This window comes from Cynoglossus semilaevis, chromosome 12 (genome assembly GCF_000523025.1).
Source record: "Cynoglossus semilaevis isolate Cse_v1.0 chromosome 12, Cse_v1.0, whole genome shotgun sequence".
NCBI classification, from domain to species: Eukaryota; Metazoa; Chordata; class Actinopteri; order Pleuronectiformes; family Cynoglossidae; genus Cynoglossus; species Cynoglossus semilaevis.
This window is the reverse complement of record NC_024318.1, coordinates 14167263-14190677: the sequence shown is the minus strand read 5'-3', so window position 1 is coordinate 14190677 and position 23415 is coordinate 14167263. Positions and strand designations below refer to the sequence as shown.

General features: G+C 41.2%; 1 protein-coding gene across 2 annotated transcripts in view; it reads right to left on the bottom strand.

The window, feature by feature from the left end:
- Positions 1-23415, bottom strand: part of ptk7b (protein tyrosine kinase 7b) — a 65226-nt gene that overhangs the window by 3460 nt on the left and 38351 nt on the right. The window contains exons 2-16 of one of the 2 annotated variants that reach the window (XM_008322315.3): positions 18769-19065; positions 12412-12514; positions 11888-12072; positions 9475-9622; positions 7612-7742; positions 6241-6507; positions 5656-5792; positions 5420-5555; positions 4650-4769; positions 3610-3759; positions 3138-3285; positions 2304-2431; positions 1525-1728; positions 562-723; positions 166-398 (exon numbers count right to left, since the gene is read on the bottom strand). In XM_008322315.3, coding sequence (XP_008320537.1) covers positions 166-398; positions 562-723; positions 1525-1728; positions 2304-2431; positions 3138-3285; positions 3610-3759; positions 4650-4769; positions 5420-5555; positions 5656-5792; positions 6241-6507; positions 7612-7742; positions 9475-9622; positions 11888-12072; positions 12412-12514; positions 18769-19065 — 2549 coding nt within the window. The remainder of the gene's footprint in view (positions 1-165; positions 399-561; positions 724-1524; positions 1729-2303; positions 2432-3137; positions 3286-3609; positions 3760-4649; positions 4770-5419; positions 5556-5655; positions 5793-6240; positions 6508-7611; positions 7743-9474; positions 9623-11887; positions 12073-12411; positions 12515-18768; positions 19066-23415) is intronic. The other variant, XM_008322316.3, reaches the window with a different exon arrangement.

Below are 23415 nucleotides of genomic sequence, written 5' to 3'. Positions count from 1 at the left end.
CCACTCCTGATTTTCTCTACACTGTAGTACAGCATCCAAACATATAGCCCTCTTTATTATTGTCTACTGGCTATTCAAGCAACTTCTACCAACTACTACCATATAAAAATAACTACATTATGGTAAAAGTATTATGTGCCGACACTTTTGCTTCTGTCGACTTACCAGGTCATAGTACTCTAAGATCATGTAGTGGGGCTCTGCTTCCCTGCACAGGCCCAGCAGGCGAACGACGTTTTGGTGACTGAGCTTAGCAAACATTTCAGCTTCTCGTTTGAAATCCAGCTGCAGCTGTTCATCTCTGGTCTGCAGGCTCTTCACAAGCACCACGGTCTCCGTCTCACTCTCTTCAATGCCCTTGGCTTTGGAGAGCAACACCTCACCAAACTCCCCCTTACCTACACACAAACACCACAGCACAAAGAAAATGTCAGGGATAAGGTTGAAATGAATCAAGGTCGCTGGTGTGGCTTAACATAGGGAACCATCTATTGTGTCTGCTGATAACTCTGAATAAAGTGTCCAATTTCACTGTTGATATAGTGTTTTGGTCAAGTGTACCTAAAGTGGTGATGGTCTGCAGGTTTGCACGAGGAAAGTGGAGCTTATCGTTGTTGATGTGGCTCTGCCGCTTCTCAGTTGTTGCCATGGTACCCATGTTGGTGAGTGCCACCTCTTCCTGGATCTCAGCAGTGGTGTGGCCATTTTGCTGAACAGCTCCTCCTGAGGAAACAACAAACAAGGCACAAGGTTAAAGGACACGCGAAGGTCGCTGGTATTTGAGAATCTGACGGGAAATTTATTTGTTTAGCAGTTATTTACTATATGCAATCAAACAGGAGTCCTTCACAATACATCAGCTCCAGTAATAACAGATGGAGTCGCTCTGCGTCAAGCTCAAGGTCAGAGAATTGATTTTCAGCATGCAGTTAGTAAGAAGACATGCTTTAACTGGGACCATGTTACACTCAAACACTGACAGATAAATTTAATAGTGTTCCTAAATGAAGCAGTTAAAGACACAACTACAAATAAACCATAATTCATCATAGGACATAAAATCACGGTATCTCCTTTTCCCATTTACTATAATGAAGGAAAACATTTCCTCCATTAGGAATTTGAACCCTAGCCTCCCATATTTGAAAAGGGTTTAAGAACCATTAACAAAAACAAAAACTGTAACAGAATAGCTGGACACTGGCCCAGCTGACGTGAACCGAGAGGTAATTCTAAAGTTTCTTTTCTTTCTAATCTTCAGTTCTATTGACTACTATCAAAGTCATTTTATTATTTATCTTAAAGATATTTTTGACGCTAATCAGGAACGACAATTAAACCTCATTATTTGCCTATCAATTTATCTGAACTATTATTTCAATTTATAGTAAATATGTATTTCCCAAGATGAACAGAGGATGGCAGCAGACACCTTACACTTCCAAACTGCTCATCCGCCAAATGGTGTTCTAGTTTTTGAACCACACACTCATGATCTTTTTATATTGGGTGAATCATCTGTACCGTTCAGACACTCCATCTCCGGCTCCTCTCCATCCTGGCCCTTCGGCTGTCTCTTGGCGTTGCGTCTCTTCTTGCAGTAGAACATGAGACCCAGCACAACGATAATGTAGGCCACGGCTGCTCCCACTGACAGGCCGATGGTTTGGATCATCTTGTAGGGAGCCTTGTCCCCGTCTTCCTCGTTGAACTGCACTGGTTTGTCTGCTAGACACAGGTAGTGATTGTAGTACACTCAAATGAGTTGGAGTCAACACAACGTTGAGAAGTTTTTTGTGTTTGTTTTTTAAATCTTATAGGAAAGCATGTTCTTGTTTCATAATAAGGAATTTGCTGCTTGGTGCGTGAGAGAGTTAAACCCTCCATAGACACAAACCAGCCTTAAATTAAACAAGCTCAAAATTAGACATGTGGAAAAAAAACCTGAGTCTGTTTCATTATTTGACAGAAACCAGACACTAGAAGCAGCGTCCTCACAGGAGAGGAGCTGATGTGTATGTATGACACAGCGCTGCAAACGGATGACAGTTATATTGATCTTCAGTCAGTGGAAAAGCAGCCATGAAGAATAAAACGTTATTAGAACTAATGGCTGCCCATTTCCATCACCACACTGACAGCCGTGACATCACAGACGTGGACGAGGTAATTAACCTGTCAGTATGGATGACAGGCAGAAGGTGAAGGCTTAATGATGGGCTGCCACCTGTGTGTATTCACCATGCTTTCACCTTTCTACATATAAACTGTGCATAGTGTTTGTGTGTGTCTGAAAAACTCACCCACTACATAGAGCATGGCCACGCGGTCCTTGATGCTGCAGCTGTTTCCAGCCACACAAGTGTATCTGCCCGTGTCATCTGTGGTGACATCTCTAATCACCAGTGATCCATTGGGCATCTTCTGAAACCTGAAGAGAGAGAGGGAGAAGTGTGTGAGAAAGGTGAGGACAGGAAGGAACGTAGTTGAAATTTTTTCAGCCAAATAAGAAGTCGGACACAATTATCTGCATAACAAAAGAAAGCTGCCTAATGACTATACACAAGACTGTTACTGTATGGAGTAAATAAATATAAGGTGGAACAGTGATCGCCAGGACTACAGACGCCTAAATTTAGAGGAATCTGTAATTGCTTTGATTATCCTGTAGGTGGTGTGTGGGAGCTCCCGTAAGCTGGTGTTAGTGTCATCAATTTGAAAAATAAATTGTAAAATAAAAATGTAAAAATGATAATAAATTAAAATTTTAACAGTAAAACTAATAAATGCCATTAAATAGATGACTCAATACACTGTATAAAAGAAGAAAACACATGTTAGCCACAACAAAAATACAGCGATTAAAATATCAAATATATAGTTTAATTATGCAAAACAAAACAACAACGTGATATACTATAACATACTATAGCATGGCTCATTAGTTCATTATAAGCCAGGGAATCCAAATTGCGTCCATTCCATAAGAACAGGGTTTATAATCCCTTTTTGCTTCTTTTTTTCTAAGTGAACAATTGAAATAGGAATCAATCCAAGTTAAAAAAAAATCTCTGAAAAGAAACTTTAAACCTAATCACAGTAGGGACAGCTAAAGTGCACAGCAGAGTGTCCCTTACCTCCTGTCTTTGCTGATGTCCAACGTCTTGTCCTTGACCATCCAGTGGATGTGAGGCTCGGGGTCACTGCTGGCCTGACAGTGCAGGACGGCCGTGTGACCCTGATACACTGTTGTGTTCTCTGGATCCACTTTGAAGCGAACGTACACTGTTTGGAGCAAATGAAAAAGAACACCCTGAGCATTAACACAGTTTGTCAGCCACAGCTGGGCTACACAGGCTCTTCTACAGCCTGTGGTGAGTGTGGTTGACATCATCTACAGTCGTCACTCTGTCAACCAACATCTATTAATTACTGGTCTGCAGCAAGAACCAAGAACTCAGTAAATGCTACGGTGTTTGCCACTTGGTATCCGTGATAAATGTCTCCTCTAATTAAACTATCCTCAGAAGTCCTAAACCCTCAAATACATCTGGTGTAGTACTGATGGACGTCCGACCACTGTCTTTTTATGATCACTGTGATACTCACCGGCCACAGTGAGGGTCACCAGGGCTCTGATCTCCCCTTGCAGGCTGTTGGTTGCGATGCATGTGTAGTTTCCAGCGTCATTTCGTGTGACTTTAGTGAAGTGAAGCTGGCCGTTCCTCTGATCCACGTGAGGCGGTAGCTCTCCTCCGTCTGCAGGGGGAGACAGAGAGACTGTTATGCGCAGGGAAAAGAGAGAGGGGGGAGGGGTTGGTCTGGGTCTGCTGAATGTTGTCATGGACTACGTCGTGGTACAAGCAAATAAAAGCGTGGCATTTTTCACAATAGATTAATCTTTCTGTCGTGCTGTTCTGTGCAGATTCTGTGCAGGTTAAAACACATTCTTGTGGGAAAACATCATTTGTCTTATTTAGCATTAAGACAAACAAAGGTGCAGCTGCTTTCTTGATGAAATATTATCTTTAGCAACAGTCCATATAGATCATCATGTTAGTGATGTATAATAAGTCGAGAATGAAGGAATTTACTTTAAAGACAACACCTGAGGGACCTTCACAGAAGTGTTTGATATGCAACATAAGTCAAAAGTCTTTGTAGATTTAGGGTGGACGTCATTAGCAACAGGTAAGAAAGCATATCCTCAACAAGGACATAATAACAAAATCTGAAACAGCTGAGGGATGTGCCTTAACATGCTTTAGTTACCAGAATAACTGTTAAAATGACAACATCAGTCTTTTTAACTTTGGCTCATAAATGGTGTCACACCTGCAAACAGTGATGCTGCTTTCTGCTGAAACTATTAGTTCTAACTATTACACACTTAACATCCAGGGATTCTACCATTCTTCCACTTTTGATGCACTTATACTTGTTACTTAAACACCGTGCTGGAAAGCACCTCAAGGTTCAAACACCCATCCAAATCCAAGCACGTGTTGTCGAAAGGCTTTCCTTAACACATCAACTGAATCTGATTTAATAATTATCCCTTCACGCCAGTACACTAAACATATAGGCTTTATGTTTGTCAACAGTTTCCAGAATGTTTTCACACTACCTTGGGGCAAAAGCACACTTACCTGCTTTAGTCCAGCGGATGGTGGGAGGCTCCCTGCCTTTAGCAGAGCACTGGATGGTGATGTCATTGTCCAGCTCCAGGCACTGAGAAAGTTGTGGGGTTGGAGTGAACTTCAGTTTTTCTAAAACACAAACACAAGCATCACATACGCACAGAGTGAATACAAAGCGTGGTCTGACTCATATCAAAGCCTCTTTTCTGCCAACCTACTCTGCAGAGGTAATCTCTAATCTGATGAAAATCATGTTCAAACACATTCAGGCAAACGGGGTCAGAGGCACATGTGTTCACAGATCTGATTGAGTACAACAAAAGTGAGGTCTATCTGTGGTGGGGATCGTATAAACAGGGATCGGCCAGACAAAACAGAGATACGTCAGGCCATTTATCACAGTAATTGTGTAGCAGCAGATATGGAATTTGTTATGCAGGTAGAATGGTGGTTGGAATAAAGCTGCCACACACGGAACCTATTTGATACCTGTGTGGGTGTCCCGCAAGAGGGTTGGAGCCATGGACATTACCGCAATTTAAAGATCTCGCACTTTTACACTCATGTATAGGCGCACAACCCATCTTGGAGCAGCCAGTCTGACAGTTCACACAGTAGTCAAACTGCTGCCAATAAATGCTGGTTCAGTTCAATTTAATATCTTTAATTTCACAGTCACACACCTGCACTCTAACATGTCACAAAAGCTGCTGTACAAAAGTTCCTCAGATGCAGGGATAAATAATAATAATAAAAAAAATGGATCCCCTGCTGCTTACCCAACACAGAAACTCTAGCCTGTCCAGTCAAACGACCAGCAACGGTCTTGGTTTCACAGGCGTATATTTGCCCATCATAAACCTCGACATTGTTGATCCTCAGGGTGCCGTTAGGGAACAGTTTAAAACGAGAGTCCTGAAGAACAGAAAAAGAATGTTTTGTTATTTTTTAAATAAATGTCTTTGTTATGTTTTAGATTTGAAAGATTTGAAATCAAGTGCCTTTGAGGACTTACCTCAGGTGTGACCATGATGTTGTTTCGGTACCAGGTGACCTCAGGTTCAGGGTTGGCCTGGGCGTGACAGTGAAGGTACCCTGGTTTACTCTCATCTAAAAAGCTGTCCTGAGGCTTTGTTACCCACACAGGGGCAGCTGTGGACACACACACACACAGATAGTCTCAAACTTAGGTATTCTTTTTTTATGATGTGGGAGCTTTTATCAATTTTAAAAAATATGCATGGTTTCCTCAGAACTGAAGCAACAAATGCTAACATTCTTCATTATTAACCATAAACTCCATATGAACTCCTTTAAGCCTTGAAATCTTCTGCTCATTTCTTCTGCCACTGTTACTTGGACTTCTGTTGTTGCAGCTGTCCTGATCGTAACATCACTCAGGTCAGCTGGTGAGCGGAACAGGATTTTTTCGAGGACTTGAACACAACAGCTGTTTGATCCACTTTAAACAGCGACAATCGTATTACTTTCAAGTCAGTTTCTCTAACACTGGTAAAAACCCCTGAACATAACAGCACTACACAATTGAAAAGCGAGTCTCTTTCCAGTTCTTATGAATTCCTCTGTGTCTCATACTCACTGGCCACGGTGAAGGTAACTTCGTGTGTCCTGCGTCCAGCTTTGTTTTGGGCCACACAGGTGTAAGTGCCTGAATCCCCTTCCTCTGTGGGACTGAAAACCAGGTCCAGACCGTCCTGGTAAACTCTGCCCTCCGTGGGGACAGGCTGACCTCCTCTCTCCCACCACACCTTGGGCTCAGGTCTGCCACGCGGTGGCCGACAGGGCACCCTCTGCAGGGTGTCTGCTGTGAAGACCTTTGACATTGTCGGCACCACGTCTTCTAACTCTGTAAAGTGCAGCCAGACATGGACATTATCTGTCAGTGTTCCTCTCAGATCTACAAATGTCCTTCTGGGAGACTAAGAAATATGGACGATTACAAACACAGGCGTACAAATCTAGGAAAGAGAAACCAAAAATGTTTTTCCTTTAAAAGATGACTGGATGACTTGCAGGAGAACGGTGGCAACATCATGAATGAGTTGAAACAATGACCAATTGAGAGTTTAAACTTTAAACTCCAATGCTAAATACTGCTGTGACACGATCCCCAGTCGTATTCCTGTGAGGATTATCCTCAGATTAAGTGAATTGAGGTATTTAAATGGAGCCATGGTTCACTGGTGTAAAACAGTTCTCCATCATTAATCCCAAAGCCTTGGGGGAAAACGAGGTGTTTGAGAAGTGATCAGGACACTGTTCAAGTGCATTGAAATTACAGCCCTGAGCTTTTTTTTTTTGCAAAAAATACTTGACTTGCATGCACTTGTATTTCAAAATGCTGGCCGATTAGTAAGATGAGAAGATACTCTGGCTGGTTCTGCTCTGAGCTCCAGCAACCATTTAAAGCTGTCCATTGGGACTCATGTTTACAAGGGAAGAAAAGGTGTTTCTATGTAAAACAGCTCTGATGTCGGCTGCTGAAACAAATGTTACCATCGTTGGACTCCATCAGCAGGGGCAGTTCTAACCACATCCATGAATACTCTGCGCATTTGATAATTTAAGTCATTGTCAGATGATATCTACAGCAGTTTTCCTTGCTTGTTCTGCCAAGCATTGTTACACAACAAACATTGTTCACTGTGCTAATTATGTCTGGCAGCCAGCAGGACTGTTGGAAGAAATCGTTTGAGTAGATGCAGAGAAATGCTCTGGTAAATGTGTGTTGTCAACACATCTGGGCCGGATGTCAATAAAGGTATGCATTTATCATTAGAGAGAACTGGCTGAGGGTGAAAGGAAGAGAGTGATGAGCAGGAGGAGCTGGAACAAATATGCCTTTCACTCTCAAATTACACAATTGTTGCAGGTGTTTATGTCCTGCTATGTCAACAGCTCCAAAATAATTTGATTATGTGTGTGTGTGTGTGTGTGTGTGTGTGTATACCAGCTATGAGGAGAGAGGCTTCCAAGGTAACCTGGGAGCCTCTGAGGCCGCGGCCGACACATTTGTACGTTCCCGTGTTCCTAGGCTTGACCTGAGTGATTACGAGCGAGCCGTTCTGGAGCAGAATCACTCTGTGGTGAGAAAACACAAGATGTTAAACAAAAGTAAGTCAAAAAGTTGAAAGACAAATTGAAAATAAAAAATAAAAACGATATGGTTCACACCAGGATCTGCTTTTCTGCCTCGTCTTACGACGAGAATCTTTCAAATGTTCTCTCAGTTGTATACAAACAAAAGTCAGATGGAGTGAGATTAAAATCTGCTGCACAGCTTCAGTAATCCTACAGGTTGCCATTCAAGTTGGGTTAAACGTTTGACATTTGTTCTGTTCTATACATTTTTTTGAGTGTTGAAAAAACATGTCAGAGCTGTTGCTGAGAGACTTGTCTTAACAGGTTTTTAAACATTGAACATTATTTCAAATTATAAAATTGCTCTTAAAACCTTTAGACGTGTAGCCTAAAGACAGCATAGAAACAGAAATGGACAAAAAAAAAAAAAAAATTTAAAGACTGATCTCCAAATGAAGCTTGAGGAATAAAGAGCCAGAAGTCTGCTTCACAGTAAAGGGCAAAGCCTGAGATGATTGCTGTTGTATGACCGAGTTTTCACAGAGCTCATGGGAGAAGTGAATAAGAAAGCAGAAGGAACTATTAAAAGTACTGCTGGATGTATTACGGTGGGGGCGGGGGAGGGCTGTGTAATTCCTGACTGGAGTTGCCAAAAGCAGGTTAAACGGCTGTGTGATCTATTCTCTGGAGAAATGTGATATTCCTGTGTCTGTTCTTCTCTATTAAATAGCAGATGGATCAGCACTCTATGAATTTAGGTGCTTTTTAACCTGTGAAAAGTTACTTAGATAAAACCAGTCTTAAATGACTGCAAACATAAATAGCGTTATAATTAGTTTTCATAATAAATTCCACAGCTATGTAGGAGTTTTTTTAATATTTCTTGCTCCAGAATGGTGTGAGTTGACTGTCAGTGTGTTTCAGTGTAGATACATTTTTCAGTGGTCTACAGAACACAGGTGTACAACATTACATTTTACTGCAGTATTTATTAACTACAATCACACCATCAAATATTAGACAACCCGGTAGATAGAAACTACAGTTATGTGACATCAATAATGAGGCTAGGATATATTTTTCTATTGTATTTTTTTTATTTCTTCACATCCCAGTGCTGAGTCTTTAGTGTTGAGCTGAACTCACCTGCCTAATAATTACCCAGCTGACAGAATATTGATATTCGAATCCCTCAGCTTCAACCCCGAGCGAGTGCTTTAATCATTTCTCAATCTGAGATCCAGGCCCATGCTTCACTGTACGTGGAGTGTCTGACTGTGTATAAACACGAGGCGCTACAAACCCTGAGGGTGTACTTGGCAACGTGTGTAAAAATGGGTGATTCTTTAGTGCTTATGTGTTGACAGGGGACATGCTAGTTAGCTGTTTGTAGCTAGAAGGGTTTTTTTTCCCAGGCTGTGTATGAAAGCTGCAGTGCTGTAAAAACATCTGTCATATGGTGAAGGGAAATGCTTTGCTGCAGTGATGTATAGTTGACCACAGAGAAACTTTACAATGTTGTGTTCCAGTAATAACATTCCACAATGTACCATTCATCTAGCACCAGACAGAACACTGAGAGCTGAGAGGTTCCAACTCATTGGGTTCAAAGCTGAACTTTAGATGAAGGTAACTAGAAGAGGGAAATGGACTAAAGCCAGGATGGAGAAAAAAACAAAACCAGAGGAGTAAGATGTAGAGAAGACAGACGAGGACTTATCTCTGGACATACCGTGATTTGTTTGCCAGCAGCTCATTTTGATGAAACCACTCCAGGGTTGGTGCCGGCTCAGCAGTGAACTGGCAGTGGAACATGGCCTCCTCGTTCTTCAACACCACTTGATCTTCAGGAGTGACCACGGCACGAGGGAAACTCTTATCTGTCGCAGATGGGGCACAAACGTCCGAATGATTACATCTGCTATATTTACTGTGAGCTTTATTAAAACCTGCCAACAGCGGGGTGAGGCTGGAGGACAGTCAGGTGGCCTTCAGGTGGTGCTGGTGTGTGTCAACACCTCAGAGGCCCAGGGAGGGACGTTAATGAGGTCAGTGATCAGGCCCTGCAGCATATCAACGCCACCAAATCCTCTGCTTCTTTGTTGGAGACTCATACAGTGACGGTACTCCCTCCAGAGATTATATGAAGTCGCTCTAATCCAAGAACCTCACTGTCACAGTCACTCACTGTTTTGGCTTCAACTAACCTCAGCTATTTCAACTTAATATAGAACAACCTAATTTTACACATTGTTATATGTTTAAAAAAATTGGTCTACTTTTCAAAACTAACTTTTCAAAACTACTTTTCAAAACTAATTTTTCACTTGATAATATGCTTGAAAAAAATGTGTCCAACATTAACTATGTTAGAATATGATACTGGCAAAAAACAGTTTTCACCTGGGTCACTTTCATTTTTTTAAATTAAAACTTTCTTCATTCTTTATGGAATAAGAGCATTAAAATTTTGTAGCACAATTAGAATAAGAGAAGTAGACTACAGGCTTACAACTCCTTTGAATATATATTTATATAATTTATCAGTTATATTAATTTATAATTGAATATTTATCTTTCTTATTTGATGTTTGTTTAGGATAAGCCTTCAATATCAATGGTGGTCTAGATGTGCACTCTTCTATCATGTACGATAGTTAGAAACCTTTCTGGCGACAGGTTTATCAAGGTTGGGGTACTCTGAGACCACCCTGATCGTCCTCAACGTCATTGTTAGGATCTTATCTTCAAGAGCTGTGACCGTGCTTTGAAAACCTGTCTAAATCTGTCAACCCTACCTTAAGGTGAAGCACTGTAGAGTGGAGGGTGGCAACCTGGTAACTGGAAACTCAACAATCATCCATTCTCCCTCCACCCAGGTGCTTACGTTGTGTGTGTGTGCGTGTGTGTTGCAGGTGGCTAATTGGAGTGGAGCAGGGCATCGGGTTTCCTGCACAGATGTGCTGCTGTGTGTACTGTATGAGCTGAGGGACCAATTTCCAGAGAGGTGGTTGGTCACTCACTCACTCACATCCATGCAGTAACACTGACCAAAAAGTAAACAACAGAACTAATCGATGCCTTGCTCAGGTTGTGTGTCTCTATCAAAGCAGACGATGATGATGACAGACAGCAGAAAGATTATTTACCGTAAGCAATGACAGTTCAGGGTTGGTCCAGTGTATCAATGTTGGAGCACATGAACAGACATGAACTTTGTGCTAATTTGTGTGCTAATTTTAATGATCTAAAGTCAATGTCTATGGAAACGGATGGTGATTTTCATTAGTTATAACTATGGTTACAGTAATGTGATGGACATAAAATCTAAAAACTAACACTTCACATGTGATGTCACTTTTCAACCGGGGCCTGACTATACTATAAGTCCAAATCCCTGAGGCATCACTTGTAACCAGGTGTTTATTGTATGAACCAACTGCCATTAATTTAAACTTGATATTTTGAGGCTAAATTTTCCCTATGTACATTTATTCATAAGGGACTTTTCTTCTTAATGTTTTCACTTTTCTAAGGCTTATGTAAGGCCCTATGGTTGTCTGTGTCATCCCCTACAAGGTCCATGTTCAAAGAGACAGAAAAGCATTGGACTGAACTACACTCTGGACTTGGAGCATAGAGAACACCTAGTCCTACAAGACACTTACATTATTTGAAGCAGCAAAATAAAATCACAATATATTACTCTGCCAATATTAACAGCAAGAGTGAAATAAATCTGTAGGAGATTCACTCATTCTCATTGCATATTAAAAGACAGCAGACAGATTTATTAGAGAAAGACTCCACCGTCTCTTCCCTCTCTGTGTGAATGCTTCCGTCACAAACATAAATCATCAGAATGGTGCCACCACTGAGCCGTTGTTGCTATCAGCTCTCTGGATGTTTACGATCTTATTTCCGTCTGTGTGGGTGGCAGAGGGGAATGGTGCTAACACCCGCTCTGGTAATCACATTAGAGACCCCATCCCTATGTCTTCCTATTTTGTCCCAACTCCCTAATGGTCCCTTAATCACTCAATCCAGACCACACTTGCTGGCAGGTGTGGAAACAGAGAGCACAGAATGTCTTTGTTACTGATGTGGCTGTGGTTTCACACATAAACACACACACACACACTGACCGATTATGTTGAGAGTGAAGTTGCTGCTGCTGCAGACATGTCCGGCTGCATTCTTGGCACAGCAGTAGTACAGGCCGTTGTCATCAGGACTGGCGCTCTTGAAGGTGAGCGTTCTCTCCTTGTTATTGATCTGATGGGTCTTTTCCGTCAGCTTCACTCCATCCTTGAACCACTGGCAGGTTGGCCTTACAGAAAGAAGAAGATTTTTAGATCCTCAGTGACTACGCCTCTCAGAGAAGAGAAGAAGAGTCAAATTTCAGTTGTCCTCAGTGTGTCAAACAATAAAAGTTGTAGATTAATCACAATTGATCATCATTAACCTTCCTGAATTAAAAAAAAAATATTCTGGACATGGGCTAAAATATTCAAAATAAATACCCTAAAATACCAGAAAATAGACATGTTTTTTTACAGCGAATAAGGAGTTGTTGTCACGGCGATGTCCCTAACACCTGAGAGCACTGTGGAAGGCTTTCAATGACGGGAGGTGTTCACTGATTTGATTGTTTGTTGATTAAACTCACCTTGGGTGGCCATCGATGAGACACCGCAGTATCACTGTGGAGGAGCTCTCAATCTCTCCTTCTGATGTTGGTTCCTTCAAAGTCACATTGCCACTCTCCAACCCTGTAAAGAAAAGAAAACAGACAGAAAAGTCAGCAGGAGGAGGATAAGGGACGGACCATGACATGGAAAGACAAGAATAACAGCTGAGGAGAAGGACAGGAGAGAAGATTGGATTAAGTGGTTGTCTTTTGGTCCGTCCTTGGTGTGACGAAGGACAATGCCAATGGTTGTGACAGCGCTGTGACTCAAGAGCGGAGAGAAAGAGCAGGGAAGAAACCACACCAGAGGCTCGGCTTACATCAGCATTCCACTGTCCTACACTTACAGCAGAGTGAGCCGGGCCTTTACTGTGCTTTTTATGGACATATAATGGACAGCCCATTGACTTAGTCAGTTAAAGCGGCAACTCTGCTCTAAGAGCAGCCCGTAAACACAGGAAGAAGGGAAATGGCCTACAGATAATACGATCCACTTTGAGACACAGTAGCCTCCATCACAGTCTATAAATTTACCTGAAAAAAATGGTGAGGTGCAACCTTTAATCCAGGGTCAGTGGCGCCAGCATTGTTAGCACCGTCTTAAGTGCAAATACCACAACAAAGTGGTGAGAGACACCGCTCACACATTAGTAATAGGAAACCTGACCAACGGTGTCACACTGACATATGAATGAGAGGAGAAGTGAAGAAAAACAGATGCTGAAATAAAGCCTCCAACGTATGGTTGTATCATCAACTGTTTGACCCAGGGCATGAAGTGCACACAGCATGTCAGAAAAACAGCCAAGTAATATATTGGAGAAGGGAAACATCCAATCATTCTTTGCTGGGTTTTAAACATAAAAATGTCCAAAATAAGAAGACGTATACTTAATCCAAGTCCTTCTATTATAGGCCCACATTTAGCATAAGCCATAAAACTGCTGCATTCGATCTGAAGGGGACAGCATTCACCTCCAGAGGAGAATCACTCCCTGGTGCAGAGACAGAGCTGCAGACCAGGGATGTCTTCAAAGACAATTGTGCTGGAATTCCCCCGATGTGTTGACTAAACAAAGACTTGGTGTTTACACAGTATGAGAACATGGGCTAATTGTTACTTTGGTTGATGATGTACAGTACAATCGTCGACTGTGTGACATGCAGTAACAAAGCACACCGGGGGCGTTAACGGGGGCGTTTCACTGTGCAGAGCATGTTTGGGTTTTATCAGGCTTGACTTTATGGGGATGTTTTTTATGCAAATCTACAGTATATTGTATATGTACAGTGTGTGTGTTCAAATGCACGTGTCATTCCCTCAGACTCAAATGGCTGAGGGCTGAATAGTTTCTCTGCATCTCTGCTTTTCTTTGGCACCTTTATGAAATATGCATGGCATGAAAATCTACCTAAAACAGTAGAACACCTATGTAAGTTTGGGAGCACGGGGGAGTCCCTGCACAGTAATACCCTTGCTTATTAGCATCCCTCTCCAAATGCCTCAACAACTCCAAGTATGTGCTACGGAGAACAAGGAATGTGAATGTTCTGATGCAGGAGACATGTTGTTTGTTTGTCTAACTCTAAGACATCACAGCAAGTCAGTGAGAGAGAGTAACAACGAGAGAGGAGAAGGTGATGACGGCCATCCAGTGCACCGTGACCCTGGGGCCAAACTCTCAGACAGACATGCTATTAGTGCCCTTGAAGAATTAGGGGCCCCATAAACGCAGAAGGGGAAACAATGACTCACTGACTGAGGAAGAGAGGGAAGAGGAGGTAAGGGTGAGAAAAAGTTTGTCAGAACAACAACTATCATGTGCAGTACAACTGAGTCATGTAGACATTAAATTGGAGAGTTTGTTTGAACACGTCCACGGTCGGAGAAACAGGTGGGTGTTTCCAGGTTCAGGTGGTGTCAGTTTGGAGAAGTCTGGAGTGTGACGTTATAGTGGTTTATTTTTCAAGATGGAAAAGTTTTTAAAAAAATTACACTTTTTAACAAGGTATTTAAGTAACAAGATCATTTAAGTATTCACTCAGGAAAAAATGTCAAAAGCTTTATGTAATTTAGTTTTCTTCTACCTTCCTAATTCCATCTACACAAGTGGGCCACACAGTGCAGGAGTGGTTAGGGCTCTTGCCTCACTGCAATGGAAACATATAGTATATGTAACTACAGTAGTTTTCTTTCTGCAGCTTGGTAACAGTTTTTTCCCCAGTCTTTTATCCTAGCTCTTCACATGTTGGAAAGGCTGACAATTCATTGCAAGGCAGCACATGAAGACCAATAACCTTTCTACATTTTAGTTTTTTAAAAAACATCATTCATGACTATTACCATTTGACAAGGCACTTAATATTCCCTGATTATTATTTCACAGATAAGAAAAAAAACTAAAATGTTTCTTTATATAATTTATGTCTAAAAATGTATATCTAAAACACCAACTTGTTTCAAACAGTTCAAAGATAATTATGTTTAAGCTCCTTTCTGGTTTGTGGTTTACTTCATGTCAACACTTAATCTTAAACCTGAATGCCAAAAAATTCTTTTCACTTGATTTCACATCATTTGTGCCCTAGCGGATGAAAACCTACTCCAGCCAGTATTTATATTCCAATTTGTCTCGGATTCCTGATGGCTACACATTCTAACCATTCACTCTCTTTAAATATCGCCATTCACAGTTCAGGTTTCTTCAGCTGTCCACTCCACAAACAGAAGGCGCTCTTTTTCATATCCTATTAGTGGCAAATATTTCCTTCTAATCCCTCCCAGAATGCATGACTAAGTGTTGGTGTATAATTTGGGTGTATAATTATTATGTTGGAGAGGGAACAGGAAGCACCATCAACAAGGATGATAACAGATGAATTGCAAGGATATTGTCAAGGCAGATGCTTGAACCATTCGTGTGCCGCTGTGCCAAAAAGCAGCTTAGTGTCTGTCTGCCTGTCTGTCTGTTCGCTCGTTGAGCTGATCTGTCACAATGGAGATGGTTTGCAAAGACAAAAAAGTGCGGAGGATTCAGTTTTCCAAGACAGTGTTGTGGATAAGATTTGACTGACAGAAACATGTGCGGCTGGAAATAAACCAAACGTAGCAAATTAGTTTTATATCATTAAGTTTGTAAGTAAAAAAAGAAAAACCTGATAAAGCAAGCTGTGCCTTATGCGTTGTGTCAGATTCTATCAGCTGTCTGACAGGGGTCAAGAGTGCAGTCTCCAGACTGTGGCAATTGAGAGAAACGATGCTGCTGTAACAAGATAAAGAGAGAGGAGGAATAAAGACAGAAGGGAAGAGATTCTGACACTGGAACAAAGTCACTCTGCAGGAGAGGAGCTGACGGATGGAGCCAGGGTCGTTAGGCAGGAGGAGCTGAACATCTTCAAGTCACAGATGACAGGAGGAAAATACAGTGAGTTGTAGGGGGTATGACCAAGCAATGTGATCAGACAAGACAGTTGTGTGCAAGGAAGACGAGAATGTGAAGATAAAATAAGTGGGAGGAGGAGGACAAACAGTCCACATAGTATTCCTACTGCATCACACTCTTCTTTGATGCAAGGATTTTCTCATTTTGTGACTAAATATTGACGGTCGTACAAATTAGTGCCTTTAGTAGCGAATGTAAAACAGGACAGGCCTCACTGAAGCACATTTTGTCAGCCAACTCTTGTTACCAGCAGGGGCAAAGGCATAAAGGTGGGTTAAACCTGTGTCAGACAAACAGCAGGGGGGAAATGACTGTGAATACCTCTCAAATTGCAGGATTTGACCACCCACCATTAGAGGAAGACAAATTAACTTGCAGACAGCAGTAGGAGGGGGGAGGGTGAGCAGACCAGACCACTCATGTACAGTCCCTATACAGTACACATGCAATACCCCTCCCCATCACCACCCCCTCTAACAACCCAGATTTACTGCTATGCACGCAAACGAGCACACACATGAGCAACCCCACACAGAGGATTAATGCTGAAGGCGCTCGCCGCTTTGAAGCTGCCCGCGACTTTATTGTCTGTAAAATGGATGTTGGGGAAACAGGAGAACATCAGTCACAACACTGTCTGATCCACCTATAGTCATCCACAGATGATCAACAATAACTACAGAGGGGCGCCAGCGTCCAGTAAACAAAAAGGGAAGAGTAAAAGCTTGGTCAAGGGCTGGTTTTGTACCGCATATTACTCCAGCTTTGAAATACTGTGTGGGTTTTTTTTTTCTTTTTTCAGATAAGTTTCTCCAGTGTGGTTCAAACATAACAGTTCACTCAGAGTTGAGCCTCAGGAAACTATTTTATAGCTTTATGTAATGAGTCAGTTCCTGGTTATAGACACAAAAATGTATTCATTCATTCATGTTAGTTAATGAATCTATATTTAGCTGTGGTTGGTGATAGGGCGGCTAGATTGTGGAGAAATAATCATAACTGTTATCATTTAAAGTAGTAAATACTGATATCTGCATATTTATTGACTTGGAACACATTGGATTTATAGCAAATCATTCACAGCAAATGTGATATTTTCCTTTTTATCTTCCTGTTTAACTTACAGCTAATATCAACAATGTAGGGCATTTCCAGAATTTCTTCAAAACATGAATTACTCAGGAAGAAAACATTGTCATGAGTCAAAATATTTTCAATTATAACTGTTTTCTTTTTCCATTACATTATCAAAATGTGTGCCATCATCTATGTGTATTTTTTCATTCATGTCGGAAAGGCTGACAATTCCTTGCAGGGCAGCACATGACGACCAGTGACCTTTCTAAATGAAATTGACAAATGCAGTCCATCGATCTGATTTAAACAGGAACATGTATACTGCGCCAAGAGTGAATATCAGACTGAAACAAAAACCCACGACTTTCTTTGTGTGAGACATGGCCAGTAACCACAGGCCGACCAGTGTTGTTTCTTTAAAATAATTTGAGGACAGAATCCCTTAGAATTTGTTATATTTTTATCATAAGAGGCTTGAAATGTATGATAAAAAAATCTGCCTGTCACTGTGGTGATATCACAACAATACTGAACTAAGTATGAGCAGAACCAATGTGTTTTCCATGATTACATGTCATGAAGAGAAAGACGATTTGATGGTTAATACAGTTCTTTCCTTCCAAAAGAACGAGAGTCTCTCTTCCAGTGCGTGGGAATGTTAATAACCTGGCAGATAAAACACTTTCTTCTGGGCCAGCTTCTAGGAGTTGTGTTTCATGTCTGACTAGTTTTTATTTTAAACTGTGGGAGTATGTCATTTTGATTTTACAGCCACACTAGAGCCTGTCTAATTTACAGCACATGAAACCAGATCAGATTAGGCCTGGGAAAAACTGATGTTCTTCTTCTTCACTCACGTCTTCTCAGTCAGTGGTCATCATCACACAGCACAAAAATATCCACTAGTGGAGATGTATTGTCGACCTTTGCCTTCCTCCCCCTGTCAGTCCCTCTAGGTTTATATCTCAGTCTGCAACAAGGAGGTCTGGACACTCATCTGTTCTTGCAATCAGACTTTGAACCAATGACAGCGTTGCAAGGACAAAACCTGCGGCCTCCCGGCTCGATGTGGCTACAGAGGACAACACAATCCAGATGGAGCCATTTTTCACCCTTCCTTGTTGTTTGTTTCCCACTGTTGCAACTACAACTACAGTGTTTGCCCGGAACAAAGGCCTTTCAATAACAACTAGTACCTGAGGGGCTTCCACAATACAAGGACAAGGTTGTTTTTGATCCCAGAAATGGCTGTGCAGAATTCCCATGGCATCCTTTGAAACTTTAGATGATAACTGAGCTCTGGATTTGGGTCTAGACACAGAAAATGTACACAAGAGCATACATTGGTTTAAACAAATGGAAATAAGAGAAAGAAATGCCATGAAAATACTGAAACCTGAAGGTCAGACTTTATCTGTGACTAAATGATTATATAGCTCGGAGGTAAAGTGCTCTTTACAGTAATTTTCCGACAAAAGTCTTTTGAGAGAAAAAGGGAAAGGAGTTTGTTACAATACGTAGAAAAAAAAAACAACAAGCAGCAAGAAACACATGCTGGGTGCCACACATATCCAATTTCCTTTGGAGAGAAGAGACGAAGGCACAAAGAACAAGGACACAAGGTGGAAACATTCCTTCAGCTCATACTACCTGTCATCCTATCCCTTGACTTTTGTTTTGCTTTTTTGATCCAGAAACTGGATGCACAGCCAGCCATTAGGAAACCCTGTCATCTGGTGATGTTCACTCAGGAAATCAAAGTTTGTTTGTTTCAGGAGGAAGCAAAAAAGGAAAAGAAACACAAGGAAACACTCACACTTGATATTGAAGGAGGCGTTGGTGGACTGCAGGAACTCTCCCGTCCCAGCGTTCATTGCGACGCACTCGAAGTTCCCTGCGTCCAGTCTCCGGTCCACGGCGGTGAACTTGAGGTTGCTGCCTTCCTGGAATCGCCTCTCGGTGTTTTCAAGGCTCTGTCTGTTGTGAAGCCAGCTGTAAGTGATGTCAGTCGGATCGCTCACCTCGCAGCGGAGCATGGCGCTGCGGCCATGCAAGGCATCCTGGGACTTTGGTTCCTTGGTAAACTGGATGGCAGAGGCCTGGATTGACAGAACTGGAAAAAAAGAGAAGAAGGGAAAGTAAATGTAAGAGCAAAAGAAATAAGCTGCGGTTAGATTTTACTGCTTTTTCCGTTCATTAAGTGTACGCCATAACGACCACATAGGCTGAGAAGGAATGTGATGTTTACACTCACTGTCCCACTGTGAATTACTGTTGTCGTAAAAATGAACAGGGGAGAAAATCTTTTTTTCTCCTAAAAGTGAGATCCGACATACACACAAACCTCAGCCATGTACAACTTAAAGGGAAATATCTTCCAAACAAGACATGATCAAAACACCTTTAATATTTAATCCAGCCTTCTGTGTACTTCACATTTACAAACTTCCTGGGGAGGAGACACATTTTCTGCTCCAATTCCTCACATTTCGCTGAGGGAAATGGAGAGAGAGAAGCAGTGGAAACAGACAGACAGTGTCGCCCGGGGAGGACAGCGGGACATGAAGCAGAGTAATGATTCAGGAGGCTATTAGTCAAAGGTACACACGTCTTTTCACTTTGATCTTCAAGTTCTTTCCACATCACAAAAAGGTGATTCATGATGTTCCTATGGTCACCTGATATTGGATGATCTACAGCTAACACCGATATAAACAGGAGTGGAGGAAACATAAGTAAACTATATTTATTTTACACTATTTGAAAGTCTTTTGAATATGTTTTTTATGCTTTTTTGAGCCATAGTTTGATGGTATAGTGATGTTTTGGGGGGGCTCAGCAAAAGTCATATCCACAAGATGGTAAATTAGTTTGGCGTTTTACTGGCACAGTACAATCTTGGTGTTTATTAGGATTCTTTAAAAGACAGTTAACCAACCGAAAAGACAAACTGAAAGACAAGCCGTCCTCCATCTTCCTTCAGAACTGGAGCCAGAAAACTGTACGTCATTCAATAATGTTTAATCACGGAGCTGGTTGAAGACGCACACGTGTAATCCCTGCGTCTCTGACTCTCTGAAAACACACTGACCACTTTTGTCTCCTCAGCTCTGCCTCAGCTGCAGGTGGCTCCGACTGACAGACAGCTCAGCAGAGAAACAGATAAAGAGAGAGGCTGAGAGACAGGTCAAATAAGGAATCAAAGAGTCCGGGAGAGTGAGACAAGAAGGAGTTGTCCTTAGTTATTCCTAAAGTTATTTTAAGACAAGATGAAAAAAAAAACACCAGCTGGGAAAAAGCATGCCAAATGGATGTTGGAAATCCAAGACAGCTAGCCGCAGCGACAGGTCATGCTGAAGCGGCAGTTGATGACATCACCTAGAAATCATTTGATAAAGAATCTTTAAATTACTTCAGTCCATTTTTTCTTTCTTTAACAAATATTTTCAACGCCCACTGATCAACGTTTTCACCCAGATACAAATCCATAATTCATCTTCTTTCCATCTGAAGTGAACCAGAATTGAATTCCAGCCCTGATGATTTATTACACTATGCATTGTTACAACTCCTTTGCTGTGTAACCACATGGTTGAACAGTTCCCATATGAGCTCGTGAATTTGTTCCATCTGTGTCAGAGTGAGATGAAAGGCAGCGGCTGGGTTGGAAACAGCAGCTGAGGTATCTTCCAACATCCACCTCAATCAATCCATCAAGTAACTTTCATAGACAGCAGTCTGCCGTCATGCCAAACCTACAGCTGGGCCTTATTCTAGCACGCGGACTTCAATCACACTCAACCTTCTGTGAAAAGTAATTTTTACATGTTTGGAGGAAACGCAGAAAAGGAGTGTCAAGTAGCCGAGGGTCTGATGAGACACGTTTGCTGAATGTATGAGTTTGTGTATCGGTGCAGCTGGAGAGAATGACTTCCGGGAAAAGTCCCTGTAGAGACAGTGTGGGTAGATAAGGTGTGTTTTCACACCACAGAATGACAGATGAGAGAGAGAGGGAGAGAGACAGAGAGAGAGAGAGACAGAGAGACTTCCACGTCTTAGGAAACCATCACAAGTCGGTGTTCCAGCAGCGAAGGCACTGTGACCTACATCTCTTCTCCGTTCCTGCTACACTGTCTTTCTAATGACACATACAGAAACAATTTCAATTATTCTACATACATGCACACACATACTACACATTAACAGAGTGACAAATTCCACAGATGTTTCTGTCTGACCAAATCAATGAAGTCAAGCTTTGTCAATGAGTAAAACAAAGGCTGAAGGTAAAAACCTGTCAGAGTGACATTTCAAAGAGATAGTCAGGACAAATGCTATCTGAACGTCAACTTCAGGTTCTTCAAAGTAAAGGAGGTTGAAAGTGAGAGTCTGGTTAGGCTGGTTAGATAAACCATTAACAAACACAGCGTCTGGTGATGTTCACTCAGGAAATCAACGTTTGTTTTAGAAGGACGCGAGGAAAGGAAGCACTGGCCTTCTGACCAGTAAGGAAACAGAAGGATTCTTAAAAATACTTCGCAAAAAACACTGAATATTATATTTATCTTACCGTATAGTGTGACAATGGATTAATGCGTATTCTTTTGGTCTAAAATATATATTTTTGGTACTACTACCTTTTTATTCTTTTTTAAAATGTGTATTTTATTTGTATTGTTGATATGTTGTATTATCTATTAAGATTGTAATATTTATTGTTAATTTAATTCTTAAATTATTTTAACAATTTATTTCAATATTATATAATTTAGTATTTCTTTTTTTCAAGAAATTCAGGAATGGCATTACATTATTGATTTTAATTACTTGTGTTTTTCTTTTTTCTTTAAATATTAATATTAAATAAATTATTTAAGGGAAATCTTAACAGGAAGGTAAAAGGAAATGTAATATTTACTCTTTATTATGTGCAATAAATGGGATGTTTCCAAAGTCACTGAGTACCACTGCTAAATAATCACCATATTAATATTATTATTATTATTATTAAAATCATTGTTCTGTCAATATCAGATGATTACCTTTTTTCCATAATCATGCAGCCCTAGCAAAAATCCTTAATTTAATCTTAAATAAGGAAAAGATGGTTTGTTTATTTATTTAAACCCCGTTTCCCACCTGACCTTTCTTCCTCTCTATTTTCAAAGGTTAAAACAAAAACAATAGGTGTTCTGGCGCTACTTCAGATCAATAAGCACTTACTGAGAAAAGCTCAAGACACACACAGTAATGCACCGAAATGAACCAGGGTTTTCATGAATTATTAATGGTTCCACATTTTCAGAATAGTTTGACTTTCCCTGGGTTTGGATATTGGTATATTGAGAGACAGAGAGTGTGTAAAAGAGAGGGGGAAACTGCTGAGAGGGGTAAGATGTCTGCACAGTGGGATTCTCCTCCTCAACTCACTGCACAGACATCCCCATTAAGCCTGGCTCGGCTGTCAGGGCTGTCAGGTGGAAGTTGCCTTAAAGTCGATCCTGACAGACGGCTCCACCATAATGGGCTCGTCAGCTCCCGACACCTCCCTCTTCTTTCTCAACTTCATCTGCTGGCACTGTGCTGATTCATATTTCACAAAAACACTATACAATATCAACGTATCAGCATGGTGTGAACCAAGACTCAGTTGGGGTCAAACATATGGTACCGTATGTAGCTCTAGGATGTGTATAGTATGTGTTCACACATTACAAAACAGCCGGGATTAACTTTTTTTAGAAGTGCAATTTCTGAAAAAACAAAAATCCTCTTTTATAATTTTCTCAGGGCTTATTACACATACCATTAAGAGAACCTGAATATTTAAGGTGTCAGTGTGGTGCATTATGGGATTTCTTTATTTGCAGACTCTAAGTGTAAAGAAAATGCACAAAACCGTACACTTAGGCCATTTGTTACATACAGTCCATGGTTTAATTACAGCTACAGAGTATCATAAAAACCCACCCACACACGTGTCTATTTATCTCTGTGACGATCACTTTATCTATACAAACACAGGTATCCACGATACCACGATATAACACGTTGACAGACCTCAGCAGGGACGCCACCCAGTCTTAAATGTTGTGACTTATTTTCACACTAAAAACAGCTTTGGACAAATGCTCCTTGTACCTGTCTAAATAAGATCCTTAATTCCTTCAGATGAACTCTAGCATTTAAGATAGTGTCATGTTATCAGTGAAAACTGTGTAATCAAGACTGTGTGTTTCCCTCAGGTCATTACACACCACAATGTTATCTCCCAAACTCTCCCTGAGAGAAGGGCTGCAGGCTGACGACAAGCAGGGATGACACACAACACTGACGGAGCAAGAGGTTAAAGGGGGAGATGCCTACACATGCACAGACACCAGCAGCAGCATCTACACACACACACACACACACACACACACACACACACACACAAACACTACACAACACACACACCCCTCTG